This window comes from Ipomoea nil, unplaced genomic scaffold (genome assembly GCF_001879475.1).
Source record: "Ipomoea nil cultivar Tokyo-kokei standard unplaced genomic scaffold, Asagao_1.1 scaffold0688, whole genome shotgun sequence".
In the NCBI taxonomy this organism is placed as follows: domain Eukaryota; kingdom Viridiplantae; phylum Streptophyta; class Magnoliopsida; order Solanales; family Convolvulaceae; genus Ipomoea; species Ipomoea nil.
In genome coordinates, this window is record NW_017617116.1 from 770,958 (window position 1) to 789,010 (window position 18,053).

General features: G+C 28.5%; 1 protein-coding gene across 1 annotated transcript; it reads right to left on the reverse strand.

Annotated features, from left to right (window-relative positions):
* Nucleotides 1-15,686: 15,686 nt before the first annotated feature.
* Nucleotides 15,687-17,472, reverse strand: LOC109175786. The gene is made up of 5 exons (XM_019325140.1): nucleotides 17,348-17,472; nucleotides 17,113-17,236; nucleotides 16,542-16,776; nucleotides 16,268-16,393; nucleotides 15,687-15,949 (listed from the first exon to the last, which is right to left on the reverse strand). The coding sequence occupies exons 1-5, from the start codon at nucleotides 17,425-17,427 to the stop codon at nucleotides 15,828-15,830; spliced, it is 687 nt and encodes a 228-aa protein (XP_019180685.1). The 5' UTR covers nucleotides 17,428-17,472; the 3' UTR covers nucleotides 15,687-15,827.
* Nucleotides 17,473-18,053: the final 581 nt, after the last annotated feature.

The window sequence follows — 18,053 nt, forward strand, 5'->3', positions numbered from 1 at the left end:
ACATATATGATTTACTATTCATAGAAATTTAATTAAAATATAATCAACAATTAAAGTAATTATATAATGATTTTAATAAAATGATAATTAAAGAATAGGAAAAAGATATCATAGTTAATTATATATATATATATATATATATATATATATATATATATATATAGGTGTATGATAATAATGATAGAATTATGAAATTTTTAGAATTAAATAGCAACGGTGTAATAACGGTATAATGGTATTTTAGTCTAACAAGAATGTAGTACGGACAATTTTATTCATTATATTTGAAGTGTGCAACATTTAATGAAAAATGTATACCTTTATTACCATACAAATGTGAATATAGTCATAAATGCGGCTATAGTTTAGTGACCAAAGCTCTTAGTTTATAACCAAATGAGTAAGGGTTCAAACCTTATTTTAAACATTTAATATAATATATATCTATTATTATTAAAAGAAAAAAGAAAAGTGAAAAACCGATCACGATCGGTTTTCCGGTTCGATTCGGATAAATCCCGAACCGATCGGTTTCCTCAAACCAAAAATCGAACCGCGAACCGGTTCGGATAAACCGAACCAAAATACCCAGTCCTATTCAAAACACATAATAATGCTTTAAAAAGCTGTCAACCAAATAATAACAATGACTTTGATATCTATCCTTGATAGCTAAACCTGCCAACCAAACACACCCTTAATTTTATAGATAGGAATTCAAAATTATATACCATAATGCTTTAAAAAGCTGTCAACCAAATAATAACAATGACTTTGATATCTATCCTTGATAGCTAAACCTGCCAACCAAACACACCCTTAATTTTATAGATAGGAATTCAAAATTATATACCATAGTACTTTTTTTTTTGAAAACACCATAGTATTTAATTATATGTAGGATAGAACATATATTATCTGGTAAAGAATTATGAGTATTTAAAAAAAAAAAAAAAAACATTTTATGTATGAACATCACACATATAGTGCACGCATGCTGCACATACAGCGTAGTCAATAGTCATAGCGCAGTCTATATATTAATGTTTTTTATATAATTTTTGAAAATGTTGATAATGTAATAAATTCTAATTTTAATTAAATTACAAAAAATATAACGTTGATGATAAATATTAATACAGCTAGATAAATTATTAAATTAACTAAATTGACACCACTCATTTCAAAGTCTACTCGACGCCCTTGCTTCATTATCTCCTAAGACGCAAAAAATAAATACTTAAATAAATATACAATATGATACCATTCGATATATTTGGGAGAGTTGTTATCAAATGAGATCCAACCTACATTTTAATTAAATTACTTATATCTCATAGGATGCAGATACAAATATAGTATATACAAAAAATTCTACTATATATTGTAGATTTGTAGTATTATCTAATGTGTTATTGGAGTATTATAATATCACACAATATGATACGATTTTGACAACCACATACTTTGATTTTATGGATTATATAAAAATAATTGTTAAATTTATAGAAATTTTTACAACTTCAAAAGATACTATACCGACAATTATAAATAAAAATTGATATTAATATTTTCTGTAAGTAATTATTCTCTTACTTACAAAAATATTTTCATATATTTTTGTTTATATAATAGGTAGAATACATTTTCTACCCGTAAAATTTTATTAAATTTGAATTTCACTTACTACTGTTACTAGAGTACAAAGATTCAAGAATTTTGAAGAACTTATATAACGTCAAATATGGGCAATAGACAAAAATATATATGGCGCCCATGTTGTGCCAAGTGTAAAATTATACTCCTTTTGACATATTTTATTTTATAGTTTGACTTTAAAATAATGTCATTTTTTAAAAATTAAACATTAATATGTTTTTAAGCTTTTTATGTAACACTAGTATTTTCACCCGTGCGATGCACGGAATGGAATTGTTGTAATATATTAAGAATATTTAAATCGATATATAATTATTTAAGAGTTAATTTCACCAAAGGTCGTTTATCTTTTCTGACAATTCCAAATTTAATCCTAGACAATAGTTATTAATTATTACAATTTATTCTATGTTACAACTCTTACGTTAATATTCTTACTATTATTATTAACACTTAATTACTTTTAGATATTATTATTACCACTTATATTATTATTATTATTATATTATTATTATTATTATTGTTAGTTTCTTTTCAAGTACTGTTAGTATATAATGGTCGTGAGGAACAATAATAATATAACTATAATTAAATATTCTTGTATTGTATTCCGGAGTTAATGTCATTTTTAGTCCTAGACTTATTGAGACATTGACACTTTTCATCCTCCATAATAAAAATTTCCACTTAGTAGACATTGTTATTGATCGTTGGACAGTTTTGATCCTCCGCCAATGAAGCCGTTTGTTGACCGTGAATTAGAAGGGCTTTTCTATCTTTTTATGTCTTATATTACACAATTAGAAGGGCTTTTCTGTCTTAATTTCACCAGTATAGATTGTATTACACTATTTTATAATATTAGAATAGAATTTTAACGCAGAATTATTGTACGAATGGGAAAGTAGAAACCAATATATTTTATAAGAAGAGATATTTTTTAGGAATTGGGCGAGAAGTTAAAATTTCAGGATGTTGTTTTTATATATAGTATAGATTGTATTACACTATTTTATAATATTAAAATAGAATTTTAACGCAGAATTATTGTACGAATGGAAAAGTAGAAATCAATATATTTTATAGGAAGAGAGATTTTTTAGGAATTGGGCGGGAAGTTAAAATTTTAGGATTTTGTTTTTATATATAGTATAGATTGTATTATACAATTTTATAATATTAGAATAGAATTTTAACGCAGAGTTATTGTACGAATGGGAAAGTAGAAATCAATATATTTTTTTAGGAAGACAGATTTTTTAGGAATTGGGCGGGAAGTTAAAATTTCAGGATTTTGTTTTTATATATAGTATTGATTGTATTACACTATTTTATAATATTAGAATAGAATTTTAACGCAGAATTATTGTACGAATGGTAGGAATTGGGCGGGAAGTTAAAATTTCAGGATTTTGTTTTTATATATAGTATAGATTGTATTACACTATTTTATAATATTAGAATAGAATTTTAACGCAGAATTATTGTACAAATGAAAAAAGTAGAAATCAATATATTTTATAGGAAGAGAGATTTTTTAGGAATTGGGCGGGAAGTTAAAATTTCAGGATTTTGTTTTTATATATAGTATAGAAGTATAGATTGTATTACACTATTTTATAATATTAGAATTGAATTTCAACGCAGAATTATTGTACGAATGGAAAAGTAGAAATCAATATATTTTATAGGAAGAGAGATTTTTTAGGAATTGGGCGGAAAGTTAAAATTTCAGGATTTTGTATTTAACACAGAATTATTATACGAATGGAAAAGTAGAAATCAATATATTTTATAGGAAGAGAGATTTTTTAGGAATTGGGCGGAAAGTTAAAATTTTAGGATTTTGTTTTTATATATAGTATAGATTGTATTACACAATTTTATAATATTAGAATAGAATTTTAACGCAGAGTTATTGTACGAATGAGAAAGTAGAAATCAATATATTTTATTAGGAAAACAGATTTTTTAGGAATTGGGCGGAAAGTTAAAATTTCAGGATTTTGTTTTTATATATAGTATAGATTGTATTACACTATTTTATAATATTAGAAAAGAATTTTAACGCAGAATTATTATACGAATGGAAAAGTAGAAATCAATATATTTTATAAGAAGAGATATTTTTTAGGAATTGGGCGGGAAGTTAAAATTTCAGGATTTTTGTTTTTATATATAGTATAGATTGTATTACACTATTTTATAATATTTAAATAGAATTTTAACGCAGAATTATTGTACAAATGAGAAAGTAGAAATCAATATATTTTATTAGAAAGAGAGATTTTTTAGGAATTGGGCGGGAAGTTAAAATTTCAGGATTTTGTTTTTATATATAGTATAGATTATATTACACTATTTTATAATATTATAATAGAATTTTAACGCAGAATTATTGTACGAATTGGAAAGTAGAAATCAATATATTTTATTAGGAAGAGAGATTTTTTAGGAATTGGGCGGGAAGTTAAAATTTCAGGATTTTGTTTTTATATATAGTATAGATTGTATTACACTATTTTATAATATTAGAATAGAATTTTAACGCAGAATTATTGTACGAATGGGAAAGTAGAAATCAATATATTTTATTAGGAAGAGAGATTTTTTAGGAATTGGGCGGGAAGTTAAAATTTCAGGATTTTGTTTTTATATATAGTATAGATATAGATTGTATTGCACTATTTTATAATATTAGAATAGAATTTTAACGCAGAATTATTATACGAATTGGAAAGTTGAAATCAATATATTTTATTAGGAAGAGAGATATTTTAGGAATTGGGCGGGAAGTTAAAATTTCAGGATTTTGATTTTATATATAGTACAGATTGCATTACACTATTTTATAACATTAGAATAGAATTTTAACGCAGAATTATTGTACGAATGGGAAAGTAGAAATCAATATATTTTATTAGGAAGAGAGATTTTTTAGGAATTGGGCGGGAAGTTAAAATTTCAGGATTTTGTTTTTATATATAGTATAGAAGTATAGATTGTATTACACTATTTTATAATATTAGAATTGAATTTCAACGCAGAATTATTGTACGAATGGAAAAGTAGAAATCAATATATTTTATATGAAGAGAGATTTTTTAGGAATTGGGCGGAAAGTTAAAATTTCAGGATTTTGTTTTTATATATAGTATAGATATAGATAGATTGTATTACACTATTTTATAATATTAGAAAAGAATTTTAACGCAGAATTATTATACGAATGGAAAAGTAGAAATCAATATATTTTATAGAAAGATGGATTTTTTAGGAATTGGGCGGAAAGTTAAAATTTTAGGATTTTGTTTTTATATATATATATAGTATAGATTGTATTACACAATTTTATAATATTAGAATAGAATTTTAACCCAGAGTTATTGTACGAATGAGAAAGTAGAAATCAATATATTTTATTAGGAAGACAGATTTTTTAGGAATTGGGCGGGAAGTTAAAATTTCAGGATTTTGTTTTTATATATAGTATAAATTTACATCTTTTAATTTTTTTAAATAATAATTTGACATAGTGGGTTGTGGGTAAACTTAGAAAGCAAATTACATATTATTTATTTACTTTGTAATTCGTGAAAACAAAATTAGCATTATATTTTGAGGGAGAAAATTTGATTAAATATTTATAACTTCTACAGTATCCAAAAATTAACCTAATTTTTTTTTTCAAATGCATAAAATCAAATGATTTTTAAAGTTCTTGATTTATAATCTTTGATGCTTAACTTTGAATGTTATGTATTTAGTCGGACTAATTATTTGAACAAAGTTTATATTAAATTTTATATTATATATTTTTTAAAATATATTTTAACATATTCGTAGTATATGTTTAACAATTATGCCAACTCTAATTGGGATGGGGTTCGAACCCAAGATCTTCCTTATAGAAATTAATGAGTAAGTTAAAAATAATAAATAATTAACGGAATATTCTATTACTAAAGTTGGCCAATTAACTATTGTTTCATTGTTTTTTAAATGAGTTATTTCAGTCAAAACGACATCGCAAAATAACCCTAAATTGTTCAAACTCGTAGATATTTTTTTGGTTAATATTTAATATTTTAGTATTAACTATTAAAGTGGTAGGGGACTGACCAAATGGATTGCTCCATTCACATGGGTGGGGATTGAACCCCCAACCTCATGCTTAAGGGACAAGGTGCTGAACCACCACGCCAACCATGTTGGTTATTAAAGCATCCACACTTGTGCATATTGTGGGGAGATTTCAGCATTAATTCTTCCCTACATGAGATAATAACTAGTGTGGAGGGGGATAATTGAAAAAGAATTGTCCTCCAAATGTGAGGATATTGTCAGAAAAAAAAAAAAAAAAAAAAAAAAAAAAAAAAAAAAAGAAGAAGAAGAAGAAGAAGAAGCAAGGCTGTGCGCGTTCGCGCACAGCCTTGGGCAAAAGCCGGGCGCGTGCACTGCACGCGGAGGCGCGTCAGGCGCGCCAGTCGGCGCGCCTGACGCGTCTGATTATTTTATTTTATTTTATTTTTTGTTTTGTTTTTTTCTTTTTTTTTTTTTTCACTCCCCTCCCACATTCTCTTTCCTAATCACTCTTATCCCCCCCATTCTCTCCAACCAATGTGGATGCTCTTAAATAGTTTATAGTTATCAAGTCTTAAAAAATTTAAACAAATTTTTTAAAAATAAAAAATACACGATCACCTAGGCGCCGATTAATCCCCGCCTAGACGCCCTAGGCGCTAGGCGCTCCATAAGCGTCCGAGGAGCGCTTAGTAATTTTTTCAACCATGCTTTAAACTCAATTCAAGTCTTTAAGTTAGATAAGTCTAAAAATAAAGGGGAGAATTTTAATTAAAAAAAAATTCACACAATTTAGATACAAAATGGCTGAAAAATTCATTATATACATACTTAATACTCAACCAATACCCTTAGACATTCTTTTCTCTATACCAATTTATCTAGCTAGATTGATGAATTCTATTTATACGTGTTGGGTTAGACATTAATAGTACATTTTCTGTCTCTACAAACTTAAAACCTCTAGTTAACCTAAAAGAAATTTACGCTACATCATTTAATAGTACGTACTCATTTTTTACCTAGTAGCATGCTCTCACATGAACATTGTATACACAAGCTTTCTTTGTGTTGTATTTCCTGCAAGCATGCATAATCTTGATTTTAGAGAAAATGAACTAAAAAAAAAAATGGAATGCATAGATCGATCTACATCAATGATTTCCCTCACATGGAATAGTTGAACAGCACACATCAGAGATTCCATCCTTTTTCTTAAATAGGAAGTGTATAAATGTAATGCTTGGGAGTTGGGACATGGACAAACAAACAAACAGACTCCAATTATTTGGAGGATGCTTTTACTCTAATGGTGGATCGATGACGCTGGAGATCATAGCAGGCGATATGATATGATGTATTGATGTTGAAATTAAATATTTTATAGCTTATTCAGTATGACCTTAGAATATCTCCATGACTCTATCTGTGTGGGTTTTTATTACGTTTATGTCAGAAATTTTTTTTAAAAAAAAAAAAAAAAAAAAAAAAAGAGGCAACCACCTTCAACACGCTTAGTGGTGCGCTTAACAGTAACTTTTTTTTATTCATTTTGTGAGACTCATTTTTGAGACAAAAAATCACTATTCTTGTAACATTTTTTTCCCCTTCTTTCTCCATTTTCTCTTTCTTCTACCTCAGTCACAAACTCTGCAAAAAATAAACAAAATTCACAATTGAAAATGCCCTTAGCTCTAGCTAGCACCCAACACACCATATTAACCTCTATATAGTCAACAGATTTCTCCAACAAAACTACTATACACCACACCAGCAACGAAAATGTCCATATTACATCTTATTTTGTTTTTTCAAAAGTATTTTATTTTTCCCACTTTTGTCGTCATCTAAAATTGTTATTGTGTGGCTTGGTTTTTTTGGCCCAACCATATTAAAGTTTTGGTACTTCAACCTGTTTAATAAGTTAAAAATTGCGTTTGTTACATGTAGGCATTTAGTACGCCTAACTAAGGTAGGAAATTATAATCCTCATTAAAGTAGTTGGACCCTAGAAGGGATAGAGCCAAAAACTTCGTTGGGATGAAAAAATTAAGAATGTCTAACAAACATTTTATTCTTTATTTGTATTACATTTTTTAATATATGAATTAAATTTTTATCTTGAATCTCACAAACCAGGATCCCTGAGGTGCTCTCGCATAAGTTTTTGTCAAATTTATAAAAAAGACTAATTGTGATAAGTAAATAAAAATCAAGAATGTAATATGACAAAAAAAAAATAAAAAACAAGAATAAATGTGATAATATCACAATAATTTAGTACTAAAAATGAAATTTGTTCTGTTTATTATCATAGCGTGTATTGTGCGGATCGATTGAATAGGAAAAGAAGAGAAAAACAATGAACCACTTTGTAAATTAAAGTTAATTATTAATTAAACACACTAAAAATAAGAAGACTTTAAAAAAATTCTTTTCGACCGATCGATCTCTTACGTTTAGAGATGGCAATTTGCCCCGTTCCCAATGGGGATCCCCAATCCCTGCCCTGACAGGAACAGAGATGGAGAAAACTTTCGGAAAACGGGAACAGAGATGGAGAATATATGTAATTCCCCATCGGAGACGGGGATATCCCTCCCCGCCCCGTCCCGTCCTCGGATAATTATTATAAATTATAATTAATATTACACTAATTTAAAATTTTGACTAAAAATTAACTGGGGACGGGACGCCTAATTTCCCTCGGGGATAGAAATGTAACTATTTTCAATTCTCCGCTGGGATGGAGACGTTGCCATCCCTACGTACTTACGTTTGACCATATGGAGTGCTGCCTATTTTTCATATGTAATTCTCAATTACATATTCCTAACTGCTTTGAAATGTCTCAATTTTCATAAATTCATTCTCAATTTTCATAAATTCATTCTCAATTTTCAATTGCCACAAAATTGGTAATTCTCAATTACATATTCCTAACTCCTTTGAAATGTCTTAAAATTGCTTTTTGTTCTCTTCTTCTAGATGGGTGTTGAAACAATTCTTAGAGAAACCCATATTGCTAGGTGAGCGACTACGTGAGGGATTCTCACCAAAATTAGGGGTGGTGGTGGTTTAAAGGTAATAAATTGTTTTGAATTTTGATATTTTTGTATTGGTGGTCAAAATTTTCTAATGATTTGCTAATAGTATTGTGTACAAATGTACAATTATGTTTTGTATTAATTAGGTAGAATATAAAAAAAAAAATTGGGTGAGACCCATGTAAAACAAATCTAAAATATATAATACTTTTAAATGAATATGAGTCAACACATATTATCATATTTTTACTAAAAGATATTGCATTTTCATCCATTAATACTTGGCTAATAAAATATTAGTACATTTTTATATATAAAAAATGTACTCCATATTACATATTTGATATTTGTTTCACGTAAAACAGTCTCATACAAAACTAATTGTTATTGAAATAATTTTCAATAGTATTTGATACAATTATGATTATATTGAGTATTATTTGAATGGTTAGTGTTACCAATAAGAAAAGATTTCACTTTTTGTCCCTTGACTGTTATACATATAACAAATTTGGTTCTTAACTATTAATATTTTTAAATTTGGTGCATTACTACATAATTTGTATCACATTATATTTGGTCCTTAACTATTAATATTTTCAAATTAGGTGCATGACTTTGTAAGTTGTATCACATTTGATCCTATTGTCCAATTTTCTAGCCAACTATTGCTCGAATTTCAACGAGAAAAATATTTTTCCGGCAATAGTTGGCCAAAAATACTCTTTTTATTAGAACGTATTATTTTTTTCGATGAAATTCCGGCAATAGTTGGCCGAAAACTTGGCCAAAAAATTAGACGGCAGGGCCAAATGTGATGCAAATTACATAGTCATGCATGCACCTAATTTAAAAATAGAGAAAATTACTGATTTAGTCCCTCGACTATGAGGATTTCACCAATTTGGTCCTCGACTACCAAAATTACTCAATTTGATCCTCGACTATGACATTTTTACCTAATTTGGTCCTAAGTGTTATTTGCATGTCAAACTTAAAAGATAATTTTGGGATTTAAAAAAAGCATCTTCCTTCTTATTCCCTAAATCTAAGTCGTTTGTTTTATATAGATAGGTTATTTATTTTCGATAGCAGTCGCAGCTTCAATATGCAACCAAAGTGCAGTGAATCATCTTCATCCAGCTATAAGAATCGAATGGTGTTCGAAAATGGATATGCTTATAGCTGGATGAAAATGATGTTAGCACAAGGCAGCAAATTTTTGAACATCATTCGATTATTATTCATATGGAAGATGTATGGTCAGGTGCGCCTGACGCGCCCACAATGCACGCGCCCGTGTGGGCGGCTACTGTGCGCGAAACGCGCACAGCAACCAATGCTTTATGATATTTATCCTCCCTTGGGAAGAGAAATATCTCAACCCCTTGCAGGAGGATTCTTTTTTGAATTATCTCATTTCCACATCAACTTTACTCTTCACTTGAGAGAATTAATTCTGACATTAACTCTCAAATCTTTTCTATAGTAGATGCTCTAATTCGGGGTGTTAATTGTATTTTAATATTCAATGATTTAATTATATTTTCGTATATAGTTTAGTTTAGTTTGGTTTGTTTTATTAATAAATATAATTAAACATAGAAAAATTTCAAAAAATTCAAACCAAAAAACACCTGGCAAAACACGACTACTCTCAATCAAAAAGTAATTTTGGTATTGCAACTTTTTGCTTTATCTATCTTTTTATTCATATGGAAGATGTAAATGTTTTAAATGAGCAATAATGAGAAAAGGCAGATGTGACGTGCCGGCAACCTTATATCATAAAAAGCTCCCAATTCCCCAATGTATAAGCAACTAATCAATCCTTCTGCCTTCTGGGATGTATGCATATATGCCAATCATTGTTCAAAAAAATATAAGTACGTACATCATGAATGAGACATTATTAATTGCTCCACCTCCTCTAATCTTGTTCCAATTCAATAGATATATTCATGTTAAGTTACGTTGGTGTACTAGATGTTCTAAGTAGGATAGGCTTATTTCGCATTCGTCTATATCTAGATTATTAGACTCCACAATAACTTTATAAAATTAAATCTTCCACGATAAATACCCTAAAACTCTTGCCTATAATCATACTAGTACAGTAGTACATGGTGAAAGACTGAAAGGAAGCCTTTTTCTATTCATTAACAAAATAGTTACCAACTTTTTTTTTTAAATAATTAATATTAAAACTATATTTTCATTATCAATTAAAAAGATAACACGATTAACCAATCAAAATGAATTTTTAAAAGTTTATGTTGCTATATATATAATGAAGTGTTTGGTAAATAGCTGTTACTCCTATTAGCTGATTGGGTTAGTGAGTTTGATTAGTTGATAACATTAGCTGATTGTAGAAAAGTGTTTGATAAATTAGTTGTTAACTAACTACATACAAAATGACTTTCTCAAAAAGTTGATGAAAAAAACTACTTTGAACAGCTTTTTGATTTTTAGCATTTTAGAGCGATAAGGTGTTACAAAAAGCTAAAATTAGTCAAATACTCATATTGATTGTTTAACCAAGTCAAACAACTAATAGTGGTCAAATAAGTTAAAATTAACTGATATGCTAACTATTTTACCAAACAGGGCCAATATATTTCTATCATTAATTTAATAAATTTAATCTTTAGATAAAAAAGATTAGTTCATATATTTTTTGTAAATTAATTTTATTTGTATAAAAATATAAAACAAAAATAAACTTAATTTGAAAAAAAAAATTAGTTCATATTACAAGGTTGACCAGTTGACCATGCTCCAAGGTATAACAATCCTTTACAGTTCAAATTAACTCTGGACTAATTATTTATTTATTTTATCAAGTTAACCCTTTAAAAAAAACCATAACCATAAATTAAACCTAGAGTCATTAGGCTTTCAGTTGGATTCATTAAAAAATTTTAAAGTTTAAAATTTAAATTCATAAACTTTCTATTTTAACAAACATCATATTTATATAGAAACTTAAAATATTATTTAATCAATTTAAATCTCTAATTTCAAATTCCAACTAAAAATGTAATGGAACAGTTATTGATATTTGTATAATATATATAAATAACCTTTTTTGTATTAATAAATTTGTTTGTATTTAAAATTTTTAATTGACTAAAAATTAATTAATTAATTAATTTATGTAATAGAGTGAGTAGCATTCAAAAAAAATTATTTATTTACATTTATAATTAATAATTATAATAATTTTTTTATTTTCATAAACAATAATTTATTTTATAATATAAACAATAATTTATTTTCAAAATGATTGGTGGCAGTTTGCGACAATTTTTCGTTGCTTGCTTGTTTCTTACTTACGCCTGAAGAGTGAAGATAGTGAATAGCGATACAAAAGGAGGTGCAGACCACTAGCTTTTTTGGAAATTAAAATCAATATAATTCATGGCTGATAAATAAATAACAAAAAAATAAATAAATAAAGAGACAAAAGAAAGAAAAGAAAGTAGAAACTAGAAAGTGAGTGGAGATAATGGTTTCAACGTGGGACGTCGCTACTAGCTCATTATATTCATTTTGGTTGTTGCTTTCTTTTTATTCTTGAATAAGATATGGATGCCTATAACAACAAATTGAAATGAACAATGGATTGGAATTTGGAAGAAGACAATTAAGTGAATTGAAGTCGTCTACAAACCTCAACCAATAATTATAACAGGAATTAGGTCACCTTACAAGGTGGACTCTGGTCCAAAATATAACAACAACATTTCAACTGTCATGATTAACGTAACGGTTACATTAGTGTTGTTTCATTTTTTTTTTTTCAAAAATTATGTCGAACATGTTTTTGAACATTAACTTTTGGGATTCTACACATATATAAGACATGTTATGAACATAAAACAAGATGAGTGTCATGACTACAATATGTGTTGTAGGGTCAAGTTTATGAACATTAAGCTTAATTTGAGTTTATGAACATATAGCATTTAGTTTCGGAGCATTAGTTTTGAATTTCTGAATATATAAATGGTGAAAATAATTTTTTTTTAAATGACGTTATTTTAGAACAATATAAACCTTGGTCCACGATATAATTTGCATAACTCAACCTCCATGGCTCTCTAAAGATTAATTGGACCCACTTGTAAAGGTTTGTGCAGCTCGACCAAACAGCCAGTTTAAGGTTTAGATCAATTGCATTATAATCCCTTAGACAAAGATTTCATTGGACCCAGTTCCAAGTGTGCTCTTTTATTTATTTATTTATGGGAAAATGACACTTTTTCCCCCTGTGTTGTTTACATATAGCATATTTTCCCCCTGTGTTGTTTATGTAACCACTTTATCCCCCTCAATTGTTTTTGAAGTGGCTATTTTCCCCCCTCTCCGTTAAATAAGTGTTAGGGCTGTTAAATATGAGGGTAAAAATGACATGTCACTTATTATTATTATTATTATTATTATTATTAAAATATAATAAACTATGTTAACATTTCTTTAAATTAATACTCCGTATAATTTAGCTTTTTTTTTTTTTTTTTAATTTATTAAAAATATTATTAAACACAAAAAAGAAAATTAATTTAACAATTTAAAAAATTAACAAAGTAACTAAAAAAGAGTTAAATTAATTAATAAATTATAAATAAGATAAGTAAGATGAGACAGGGAAAATAAGCACTATCATAAAAAAACAAAATATGATTTAAGCACATAATAATAATAATAATAATAATAATAATAATAATAATAATAATAATAATAATAATAATAATAATAATAATAATAATAATAAGTGAAATGCCATTTTTACCCTCATATTTAACAGCCCTAACACTTATTTAACGGGGAGGGGGGAAAATAGCCACTTAAAAAATAATTAAGGGGAATAAAGTGGTTACATAAACAACACAGGGGGAAAATATGCTATATGTAAACAACACAGGGGGAAAAAGTGTTATTTTCCCTTTATTTACTTATTTTCTTTTTGTGTGTGGCATATACTTCTTTTTTTTTTTTTTTTTTTAAATGTTAATACAATTATAATTTTAATGCACTATCTTTGCTGAACTAAAGGTTCGTTTAGAAATTTAAAAAGCGAGTTCCAAAAGTCAATTTTTAATTTTTTTTAATATTTAATTATTCTTATGATAAATGAAGAAAATGAAAAATAATCATTCAATAATTTCTCTAATTTGCTAGCTGGCTGGAGGTACACAATACTACTTGTATGGATTTTTTTTCGCCCTAGGAGTGAGTAGTGTCTTATTAGCATATAAAAATTGATTATTATTATTATTTTTTTAAATCGCATTGCCTTCAATACCTTCATCTTTATTTTTTGTTTTTTGCTATCAATAAATAAAAGGGCAATTTATATCATGCACCACGGTGTACATAGTAATGTGCGTCCAGACACAAAACGTGCGCGTTTCATGCTGACGTCATACTGACATCACTCCGTCCATCTGAACAGACTAAACCTCATTATGTGTATTCAGTTAAAATTTATGTGTATTGTGTTATGAGTTTATGTGTATTCAGATAAGAGTTTATGTGTATTCAGTTAAAATTTTATGTGTATTGTGTTATGAGTTTATGTGTATTCAGATAAGAGTTTATGTGTATTATGTTAACCAAACCCATTATGTGTATTCAGTTAAAAGTTTATGTGTATTGTGTTATGAGTTTATGTGTGTTATGAAGTTTATGTGTATTATGTATTATGTATTATGTTAGATTATGTGTACTCTGTTATGAGTTTATATGTATTCTGTTATGAGTTTATGTGCATTCGAAATAGGGATTTTTTTTTAATAACTTAACAAAACGATGTCATTTTGGGAGGCGCAGAGCGCACAGTGCTATGTGCGCCCTGGTGCACGGTATAACAATTGACTGTGGCAAATTATATCATGCACCATTGTGCGCCCTGGCCCAAAACAACGTCGTTTTGTATTTTTTAATTTCATTTTTTTCCATTTCTGCCGTTAATCCGTTATCTTAAAAAAAAATCCATGTTTCGTATGTACATAATTGTATAGTAGAATACACATAAACTCCTAACACAATACACATAATCTAACATAATACACATAGACTCTTAACCGAATACACATAAACTCTTAACATAATACACATAACTCTTAACGTAATACATATATCTCTTAACATAATACACATAAACACAAGTGTTAAAAAAGAAAATTGTAACGAGATTGGACGGATGGAACGGTATCTGTCACGTCAACTCCCCACCAACTTATAAAAACATCGTCATTTTGAGCCAGAGCGCAAAATACATTGTGCACCATGGTGTAAGATATAACAATCCCACAGCTGTATGACCATGATTGGATCATTGGATGTACACTTTGTGGACCTGACACCACTTTGGTTTATTTGATCTTATTCTACTATTTGCTCCATTGTGCATTTTGCAGCCCATTATCACTTTGAGATTGGGCCTTTAAGCTATATTCTCTAAAATTTATTTTAGAGTTTATAACTTATTTTAAGATATAATAAATTAAACTTTATTTGATAAAATATAAAGAGTTTAAAATAATAATTTATTTTTGAATACTACCTAAGTAGTGTGTTAAAATATATTACGTACTAATATCTGTTAACTTTTAAGTTTTTAATTTTAACCTAGCTTATAAATTAGGTATATGAAATAGAGCGTTCGAGTAGGGCAAAAATTAGCAATTTCTTAACACAACTAATATTAAAAGCTAAATTAATAACAAATCACTCTATATAAAATCACATCAACTAATTTCACATTTTGTCATACATCTGAAGTAGTATATCTACATTTAATTCGACCAAATCATTTTTGGGACTTGATTTTGTCAGTTTTAAAAAGTTGAAAATGTTACTATCATCATATCTAATCCTGATAATAGGAATCATCTGATAATATTATACAAGAAAGTTCAGGTGGAAATCTACCACATTTCAAGTTCAAACCATGCTTTAATGACACCACTTTAGTCAAATTATCTTACAATAGGTATCATATGCAGTTTATCTAAGACCAAATGTAAATCAATGCCAATCAAGTCCACCTAAGGTGGTACATCCCCTTCCTTCCCACATTTCATTGCATCCCACTTCTTCATTGTCAACCCCTTCCTTCCCATAATCCCACCACCCACCTCCATTTGCATCTGAAAACGGAATGCCCAAACTTTCTATCAGAAGCTGAAACCATGGCTTGAAGCAGAAAATGCTTGAAACATAAGGGTTTATAAGATCATGGATTAAACTAGTTAATCGATTGGATTCAGTCTTTTAAGTGTGGTTTGACCAATGTGCATTATAGCCCAATTGAGCAACTTTGGCTCTATTGAGCATATAACCATTAATGTGCAATCCAACTATCAGCTTAGACTTATTAGGGACTTCTAGGAGAGCTATATATTTTAAGAACTCTAAAAGGAACTAGTTAGCTCGAGATTGATTGATAGTGGGAATATCTGACTTACAATGATTGAAGTAGTTAGCTGGTTTCTCAACAGTGGCATGACTCTTCCCTTTTCTGCTTTGCTTATTCTTTGAATCCCCTCCCAAGACTACAAGAACCTTTCGAGCAGATTGCCCGTCATCATTACCTTGTAATTCAAAACATAAGATGTATAGTGAATAGTGATGAGGCAAATAATACATCATATTAGCAGAATGGTTTGCCGGTTTGCTACAATCACACAGACATGCTAAAAACAGACGTAAATGATTACATTTGGGAAGAAATTGACTAACCTTCAAACACATTTCTTCTCTTCCTTGATACTTCCGTATCTTCTGTGCTAGAAATCACAGCTTCATCATCACAACCACTACCTCTATCACCATGTTCTTCCCCTTTATCAGATGGCTTAAGCTTTTCAAGTATAACATCAAGAGCACAATCTTTTTCCTTGCTATTTCCATTTTCTTTAGGGAATCTTATAGCGTCCTTGCTGCCCACTGGCGACAGAAATTGCTTCTCCTTCCTCTGTCAATATATTAAATCCCCCGTGTCCTTAAATTGAATAATCAAATATTAGACCCTAAAGAGCAACTACAACTATTTTATATGACTGATTGTAACTTTTGTACCAAAATATCCACCATGATTCAATTAATCTCCTCTAGCAAAGGATTAATGGAATTTTCTTCCCATACAAGCATCTCAAATACTAGGAAATTTTCCCTTTTTTGCAAATCAAATTACAAACTAGTACTATGCTCTACTTTCCAGTATAGAAAATTTTTACTAGATTCAACTAAAGCTTGAAAGAAGTCAAAAATAAGAATAAACATACTCACTTCAAGATTTCAAGAAAAGTACCTGAACTGAACCGGAAAGAACAGAACTTTTGTGCAATTTTTTGTTGAGGAAGTCCGAGAGAGAAATTTTTGGACACTTCTCACTGGGATTTTTGATTTCTACATCTTTATTGCTCCCATTTGACCTGAAATATTAAAAAAGAAGATGAAATAACTAATGCCCAAATGCATTTGAAAACTTTAGTTCTTTTCAGCAAAATAATGATAAAATATGCAATAAAACCTAATACCCATACCGAATAGAAGGGCGGAAGAGGAAAGTTGAAGGAATGGAGCGCTGCCCCGCTGCGCGGATTGAAGGTTTCTTGGAGTTCATCCTTCTGGGAGAATTATACACCAAAACCCTGTTTAATACGATACATGAACTGATATACAAATTTTTTTAGTATTTAACAGTCCTTTGATTTTTATAAATTAACGAAAATCGATTAAAAAAATTATTTTGGCGCCAACAGAGAAGTTAATTGGGCTTCTAGGAGACTAGGAGCCCAATTTCCAAACCCCGCCAATTTATCAATAGTTACAATTGGAAAATTATGTGTATGTGTCTATAACTAACAAATTATATTTTTGTAAATAAATTAAAAACACATAATATGTTAACTATAGTCACATAATATTTTAACTGACGGCACAAAACTACATATAATGTGTCTCCAGTTAAAATATTACTCTGTTTTAAAGTTAACATATTATGTGGGTTCAATTTATTTATACAGACACATAATATGCTAACGACATATATACATAATCTTAATGTCATTTTAGACTAGGGTGCACAATGTAAGGTGAATTATAGTCTATGGTATAATTTGTCCAATAGTTATATTGGCACTGTGGGTGGACCTTGACCCAAAATGATATCAATTCAACGGTTATATTAGTGGGGTGTTGTTTCACTTTTCAAAAATCACGCCAACACATGTTTCTGAACATATTTAA

Coding starts and splice junctions, on each gene's coding strand:
- LOC109175786 (XM_019325140.1), bottom strand. CDS start 17,427: ATGAACTCCAAGAAACCTTCAATCCGCGCAGCGGGGCAGCGCTCCATT. Junction 17,237..17,347: donor CTCTTCCGCCCTTCTATTCG/GTATGGGTATTA, acceptor TTAATATTTCAG/GTCAAATGGGAGCAATAAAG. Junction 15,950..16,267: donor AGCTAACTACTTCAATCATT/GTAAGTCAGATA, acceptor TTCCGTTTTCAG/ATGCAAATGGAGGTGGGTGG.